This window comes from Octopus bimaculoides, chromosome Z (assembly GCF_046866305.1).
Source record: "Octopus bimaculoides isolate indiv1 chromosome Z, ASM4686630v1, whole genome shotgun sequence".
NCBI classification, from domain to species: domain Eukaryota; kingdom Metazoa; phylum Mollusca; class Cephalopoda; order Octopoda; family Octopodidae; genus Octopus; species Octopus bimaculoides.
In genome coordinates this window covers 49766867-49775715 of record NC_142944.1, presented here as the reverse complement: position 1 = coordinate 49775715, position 8849 = coordinate 49766867, and the positions used below count along the sequence as shown (strand labels likewise).

The 8849-nt window shown below is 37.6% G+C and overlaps 1 protein-coding gene across 4 annotated transcripts in view; it reads left to right on the top strand.

The window, feature by feature from the left end:
- The first annotated feature begins 892 nt into the window (after nucleotides 1–892).
- Nucleotides 893–8849, top strand: part of LOC106882253 (stromal interaction molecule homolog) — a 276144-nt gene continuing 268187 nt past the window's right edge. For all 4 annotated transcript variants that reach the window (XR_016244776.1, XR_016244775.1, XM_052973512.2 and 1 more), the window contains exon 1: nucleotides 893–1342. Coding sequence is in view for 2 of the 4 variants with exons in the window: in XM_052973512.2 (XP_052829472.1) it covers nucleotides 901–1342 (442 nt within the window). In the remaining 2 variants the exon portion in view is untranslated. The remainder of the gene's footprint in view (nucleotides 1343–8849) is intronic.

Sequence of the window (8849 nt, the reverse complement as noted above, 5' to 3'; positions counted from 1 at the left end):
AGAATTAACACCAAAGTGATTGCGGGAAACGATTATAGTTCGTTCAACAATTGAATAAAAAAACAGTTTTACGCAATAGTTCCTGATTGAAACACACACATACACACAGAGTCACATATAACACATACACACGTGTATGTATGTGGGTGTGTGTTGGCAATCTATCCTGGTTAAACGCACACTCAATTATATATGCCTGTGTATGTTTATTATTTTTGTGTTATATATTGTTTAAGCCAGCTTTCTTCTTTTTGAAATATCTTCCTTCGTCATTACAAGATCCGCAACTATATCGCGATGACCACCCACAACTAACATCAACACTTAATCACCACTGCGCTCCCCCCCTCCCCCACTATACATCTAGTACTACTACTACTATTACTACTTTTACTGTAATTACTTCCAATACAACTATTACTACCACTGTACACTCCCGCTTCCCCCTACCACTACTACCATCACCTTCTCCACCATCGCAACCAACACCACCACCACCAACAACACTACTACCACTGCCATACTCCCCCCTCATTCACAACTACTACTATGATTGCAGCTACCATCATCGTGACACACTCCCACTATCCCTCCCTCACCATCACTACTACTACTACTACTACTACTACCGATGCCGTCGCCTCCACCAACACCACCAGCATCAGCACACCACCACCACCGCCAACAATAACAACGTTATCACTATTTCTACCACCACTACATACCCTTCCCGTTTTCTCTCTCTACTACTACTTCTACTACTACTACTATTGCTACTGCTGCTACTACTACTGCTACAATTTACTGCAGTAACCCTCCTCCTTTTTGCCAGTTCCTCTTTCTCCTCCTCTCCTATTCTATTCAGCAACCATCGCCGCCTCTATAGTTTCCCATAGTGCGATGTCTACAGCTGAAATGGGAACACACACTAGGATTTGGGTGCTGCTCATTGTTTTGTCACTTTCGACCACAAACCTAATAAATTTCTTCATACAAGCAGAGAAATATTCCAACTTGCATTCTTCGACATTGTCCGAGACTAATACGAACAGTCACAGTAGTGGTAGTAGCAGTAGTAGTAGTAGTAGTAATAATAATAATAATAATAACAAAAATAATAAACATAATAATAACAATCATAATCATAACAATGATAATAGGTACATAAATAGTGGTGATAATAACGATAGTGCCAGCAAAAGGTCCCAAAACCCGAACCCATCACCTAATGGAATATTTGTAAACGGAGTACCATCGAACCCGACCGGCTCTAAACAACAGCAACTCTCCACGGCGTCTACTAAGAAGAAACTAGAGGATTTTAAAGAATACGACTGTCCAGGTAAGAATGAGAAGAAAAAGGAAATATAGAAATGTGCTCTTTATTTATCTGTTTTTAATTCATCTTATCTATTTCTCTCTGATTGTGTATCGTTTATCTATGTGTTTTTTTTTGTTTATCTATCTATCTATCTGTCTGTCTGTCTGTCTGTCCATCCATCTATCTATCTATCTATCTATCTATCTATCTATCTATCTATCTATCTATATATCATCTATCTGTCCATCTATCTATCTATCTATCTGTCTTTTTGTCTCTATTTATCTATCTATCTTTTTGTCTCTATCTTTCCTATATCTGTCATTTTGTCTCTGTCTATCTGTCTGTATGTCTTTTTGTCTCTATCTATCTATCTTTTTGTTTTATCTATCTGTCTATCCGTCTTTTTGTCTATCCTTCTGTCTTTTTATCCATCTATTTATCCCTCTGTTCATCCGCCATTCCTTCCATCTATCTATCTATCTATCTGTCTGTCTGTCTATCTCTTTCTTTCTTTATTTTTATTCACTATCTTTTCCCATCTATCCGGCTAGACATCTATCTGTCTATACCTTCATCAGCTTACCTACCTATGTATCAAACTCTGTCCCTCTTCAAACATACACACCCTTTAAAATACATCAGGTAAGGGATGATGTACGAAAAAAAAAAAAAAACTCAATCAACGGAAATTTGTCTCTTTTATTCGATTCTAAATTGTTTATTCTTCGAGATTGTCAATTTAAACTTAATAAAGAAAACATTATGCATTTTGGAAAAGCACGTGTAAATAATATACATGTGTGTGTATCTATATCTATGTGCATACCTTAATATGTCTAAATGGTTGATGTCTTATACATACGTAATTTACATATATGAATTCTGCTTACATGTGTGTTTAATGTATGTTAACTGCAATATCTTTTTTCAGTATATATAACGTGTGTGTGTGTGTGTGTACGCGCAATGGATGTATAATGAACTAACACACAGGATATGTTATTATGAGTTACTCTTCAAAACGTTTTTTCTTTTCTTTTGCATAATTGAACTGTTTTAAATACACATGCGTTTTTACAACACCTCAGTGTGTGTTTGTGTTGGTTAGTCTTTGAGGTTATCTTCTCTGTAATTATGAAATGTTCTATTAGCCACGAAATTCAGTATTGGCTGAAATCTATTAAGATGAGGAAAAATAAATATGAACTGTTTCTTGGCAAGGTATTTCCAATGTCTTTGCAGTTGTCTCTATTTCTAGTTATGGTTGATCGCTGTTATATATATATATATAATAAACACGCGCAACTAACTGCTTATCATTTATGCACTTTATATCCTCCCACACGCATGAATATATATATATATATATATATATATATATATATATACATATACATGCAAGACACCTTCAAAGATATTCATTCATATAATAAACACGCGCGCACTCTCGTACATACATGAATGCAAATACAAGCATAGAAAAAGGTTTTGGTAAATATAGACATAACCACATACGTGCAGGCATACATAGATATATAGATACACGTTAAATTAAAGTATTGTTAGAATACATATACACTTTCATCGGGTTAATTTTATGTGCATTTTCTGCCGCAATTCCTTCACCGCATTTCCTCTTTAATAACAATCTCGATTGTGAATGGAAAAATAATACCAAGGATATATGTGTGTGTGTCACAGGTATGCACGTGTCTATGTGAATTAATTTGTGAAATGTTAATAAAGTCAGAAAGACCGGAGTGGATGATAGCACAATTCTGCGGAAAACCCATGGTTCCTCATGTTCGCAATATTCGCCATAATAACATTCTCCTACACACCCCTTTCCCGCCCTCCACGACCAACTAACTTCATTGTTGTGTTGGTGAAACCCCTTTCGGAATAAATATTCTCAATGTGTACTATTCCCGCACATTGCCGCTTTACACCCAGTAGTCGTGCCTGTGTGGTCTGTGTATGTGTGAGTGATTGAATTGCTATTGATTATCGATCGACTTGTACCAATAGAAAGCTTCTTTTGTGCTAATTGAAAAGCATATTTTTTCTCCCTCTTCAAATAGATGGAGTGTGTAAAAATTGACGCTTCTCGGTTTAACACATGGTCGTTCATATGTTCAGCATATATGTTTTCTCCGCATTTTATGTGCGTAAACATTCATAATACGACGGTGAAAGTCCTCTTTTATATTGATTTCCCTTCTAATAATTTATATTGAGCTAGCTTCATGTTAAAATGTGCCCACGCTTTTTTTTCTTTATATTCCGTATTCCACTTACTTTGCACAAATGGAAAATTCCTTCCTATATATCAGTACCGGCACTATCTTCCTACCACTTATTAATGTCTGAAGTTTATCAGAAGAATGAAAGAATGATTGAATAACACTATTGTATCTGCAGTGTTGGTTCTAGTGATTTTTTTTTCTTTTTCGCACCGGAGTTCAGATGTACTTCACATATAGAAGATATTAGCATAAATTGTTAGAATATAAAAATACCCTTCTCAGCAACAACCAGTAATCAATCAAAATTATATATATATATATATATATATATATATATATATATATATATATATATGTATATGCGTACATTATGTCGACTCTTTTCTTGACAGAATACACCTTAAGAAGTCTGTATGTTCCTAACGTACTTTCTTTTCTTTGAATAATCCCAGTTTATGTTATAGACAAGGACCTTGAAAGATAATTGGTTATTATGTATGACACATTTTAAATTTTGAATAGAGCAAACTGCATACTTAATTGAACTCATTAATGCCTGTTCTCTAATACACTTTTCATGACATACAGTGAAAACACCTTTAAAAAAAATTATTCTTTTGATTAATAACGCCTAAATCCAGAACTGACACAACTGGTGAATGCTTCATTTCTCTTCCTTTCTTTCTTCTTTATTTATTTTGTCATTGGTTTTGATCTTGAGGCTGTGGCCATGACTTTTGCAGGCCCTCTGAGACTAATGAGGTAGATACAGGGAGAAATGTCCAGAGGGTTGATACTCTGAGAATGTAGAACTGGAGTGGAAGTGACACAAGAGTAGCAAGCTCCAATAGTAGAGGATTTTGTAATTGTTTTAGATGAGAAAAAATACATTTAAGACTAGAAGTTTGAAGTGTCGGTGAGCAGCTTCATGCCTTTCTTTTTAATTTTATTATGGCATGCTCTCTCCTGATTGAAAATGGTTTGTATTAAATCTCGTTAAGATCCACAATAACCTTTTGTCTACCCACAACCTGGCTATACTTGACACTACAATTTGAAGATTCTTGCTGTTAATTATTGGTGGGCAAGCAACTCTGTAAGATTCTCCTTCAGATACTTCAGGTAGTAACAATCACACTGAAACTGAGTTTGCTTTGCTTGTTTCAGCAATAAGCATAGGTGTTTAGAAACTGGAAGGACAGTGGAGAGTATGCACTATATCCAAGCTGTACCATTCAGTACCCTCCATAAAGCTCATCATTGACTACACAGTTGTGCTCTTTGTCCCCTTTCTAGGCGAAATGGTTGCTTGGCTGGCAGCTCTGTACTATAGCTCTGCTTACTCAGAGCTAACCTGGGGTTACCATGTAACAACACTAACCTATATCATCTTCCCCTTCTACTTCACATTAAATAACATTCTCCACCTTGAAGCCATGGTCACTCCTACATAGTTGTTCCAGACATCCATTAATCATCTTCATATTCCTGCAGGGGTTGTGAGGGATGTCCTCCAAGCGGGTTCTGTTAGAAGCATCTATCAGCAAATGTGTTCTGGCTGGATCCCCAAATGACAAGCTGATTGGCAATAAATATTATCCAACCATCTTGCTTGTGGTCTATCCTTACGTCTCCTGCTAGTTATCCTTGTTCATAAAATCTGTCCTGTGATTCTTTCCTCAGATAGTCTAACCACATGTTTGTAGTACTAGAGCTGTGACCTCTCGTTCTATAGACATAGTGGCTCAGCCTGGAGTGATTTCCTGATCTCTGAACTATCAAATAATGTTATTCCAGCGATCCTTCATAGGAGCTCCATTTCAGCTGTTCATACTATTTTGGTTACTATGCAAGATTGATAACTATAGGTAAGGGTAGTTATGTAAACTGCACTGAAAATAACAAGTTTAGCTTTTTCACCTATATCCCTTCTTCCATGATCAAGTGCTACAGCTGGCATGTTATTGCACCAGTGCTAGCAATTCTTTCCACATTTGAGAGTTTTACTTTGCCCTTGTAACTTTGGTCTTTGTGAAGCTGATCTTCACTCCCAGGCACACCAGAGGGTGTTATCATGACTAAATTTAGAAAATCAGCAAAGTTTTCTCTCCATCTTTCAAGGATGTTCTTCTCTGTAATAAGAAGAATACTGGATGAGTTCCTGATGGCATGTGTGGAGGGAGGCTGATTTTTTTATTTTTTTATAAATTTAGTGGATGGTCTGCTAGAATACTCCATTTGCTGATTGAAATGCAGATTACAGCTTAACCTCAATCAGCACCACACCTGAAGAGTGGAGTTGTCATCTTCCATCCAAATCTATGGAAGAAGCTTTGCAGAAGAAAGTCTTGATGACACTTAGCTGGTTAAATTTGGCTGCCTCTGCTTGTTCTTGCTCCTTACCCATAATAGTTGTGAATTATGATTATCAATTGCTAGCAGACACTCTCTTTTGAACCCCTTTTTGGGGTCCCAGGACATGCAAACTTTGTGCAATCACCATGTGACTCTTAAGATGAGTTGCTAGCCTATTGCTGGATCTCCTGGCATTGGGTGGAGACTACAGTTTTCTGAACGGACTCTCTGAATTACCTAAGACCTGAATGCATGCCTTGTTATTCTGAGTGAAGAAAATGCATTATGGTTGCCTGTATGTGCTTAGCTCTTAGATCTGCCAGTGCAGACAGCACAATAAGCAATGGGCCTTTTCCAGATATCTCCATTGATTGCCTTCTTCCTGGCTCCATTTGGGCCATCATGTCCCTGTATGTATCATGTCATACCTCTACATACTCTAGCCGTAATGCAATTTTGTTGACATTATTTAAGCCACTCACCTGTTTGATATTTTTTTGTCTTATTCATGAAGACTTGGCCTTATTTAGATGTAGTCTTCATTTTGTCGTCTTTACATTGCTGGTTGTGTGTGTCATCTTCTCTTGTACACATTTGGCCCTTGGTGGTTTATTCTTCTGGCTAGGTATAACACTTACATTGCAACAAATTGCTGTATTTGGTGGACATGTCACCTGTGACCTGTTCTACAGCTCTGCTGAGAAACATGGTCATTCAACTAGCTAAAAACAGCAGGTTATATATCTCTCAAACTACTCTCTCTGCCACCCTAAAAAGGACATATTGAATGATATAGAAATATGAGGGTCTGCTGAAAATTTCTTGGTTTTGGGTAAAATAAAATACAGAGGATCAGTTAATTATGATTTTATTCAACATGTGTGTAGTTGTTGCCAGTGCTGCAGGACTGGCTCTCGTGCCGGTGGCACATAAAGGCACCCGCTACACTCTTAGAGTGGTTGGCGTTTGGAAGGGCATCCAGCTGTAGAAACTCTGCCAAATCAGATTGGAGCCTGGTGTAGCCTTCTGGCTCACCAGTCCTCAGTCAAACCGTCCAACCCATGCCAGCATGGAAAGCGGATGTTAAACGACGATTCCCCTCTCAGATTCATGCAGTAGTCCTTCAATTTTTCTAAGCCCTGTAAAAGAACTTGGAAACTTGGGCCTCCAACTAGGCCTTTTGTGATACCCTTAAAGCAAGGATCTTTTCAGCACCCCCTCATACACTGCTCAAATGAAGATAATATGGTCACTGCTGAAATATCTTTGATAATAATCTGTAGGAATAATTCTGACTTTGATTAAAAAACACAAAACATTCTCAATCCTGCCTCTCTAAATCTCAACCATTATGATATCTTAACATTTAGTTTTTTTTTATTTGTTATAAATGCTTACTTAGAAGAGGGTTTCATTTCAGTCTCCAAAACTGGTGAGGAGAAAGGAAGTTGCTCTCAGACAGGAAATCTGGCTTGAATTTGTCAAGGCTTTTACAATAGCTCTGTACTGATGAAAGCCTTGTGAGTGGATTAGTTGAGGCTGGACACCCTTCCTGTTTGCCAACTGTCTGTAATCAACTTAAGCCCCTCCCCCAAATTGCTGGCCTTGTGCCAAAATATGAAACCATTATTATTATTATTATTATTATTATTATTATTATTATTATTATTATGTAGTTGGCGTTAGGAAGGGCATCCAGCCGTAGAAACTCTGCCAAATCAGATTGGAGCGTGGTGTAGCCATCTGGTTTCACCAGTCCTCGGTCAAATCGTCCAACCCATGCTAGCATGGAAAGCGGACGTTAAACGACGATGATGATGATGATGATGATGATGATGATGATGATGATGGCAGCAAGCTCGCAGAATCATTAGCACACTGGACAAAATACCAAGTGGTATTTCACCCTTCACTACATTCTGAGTTGAAATTCTGCCGAGGTCAACTTTGCCTTTCATCCTTTCAGGGTTGATAAAATAAGAACCAGTTGAACAGTGGGGGTTGATGTAGGCTTACAAAGAATAAGTCCTGGGGTCGATTTGTTTGACTAAAGGCAGTGCTCCAGCATGGCCACAGTCAGATGACTGAAACAAGTAAAAGAATAAAAGAATAATAAAATAGCAATCAGCAATGATGGAAATCTATCATGTAATGGATATGATCCTCTTGTGGTAGATAGAATAAGTTCCAGTTGATATGGCTGACTAAACTCCTACCCTGTCCAAAACATTTGGTCTTTGCATCTAAATCAGTGGTTCCAAAGTAGGTGGTATTGCTCCCTTGGGGGTGGTGGAAAGTTCCAAGGGGGCGTTGAAGAAAAGTGGGGCAACAATGGGGTAGCCATTCATGTAAAAACAACAAAATAATGGGTTCATTAGGTTAAGTTTTATTTGTGAAACACAGTTGCTTTGAATTTACTTCAGAAAGAGGTCTATGTTTGTGATGGTTAGTTGGGGTGGGGGCACTAAGAATGTGGCCTGGGTGTCAAGGGGGCGGCAGCCCGAAAAAGTTTGGGAACCACTGATCTAAATCATCAATGAAAAAAAAGCTACAAGAAATTGTTTTATCCTGGTTCTTTATACTCTAAGCTCAAATATTGTCATGATCAACATTGTCTTTCATCCTTCCTGTGATGATAAAACAAAGTACCTGTCAAATATTGGGGTTTATATAAGTGACTAACCCCACTCCCTTCAAAAGTGAGTACTAGTCTTGAACCGGTAAAGTTGTCTCTCTTTCCAGGTGTCACATCCTGGATATTCCACTGATCTAAGAAGAGAAGAGCCAAGGGGGTGTCTTGTGTTTCCATGTGACTGCATAGGTACCAGAAACAATTAGCAAAAAACATGATATATATATATATATATATATATATATATATACATACATATACATATACATATAGGCACAAGTGTATCTGTGTG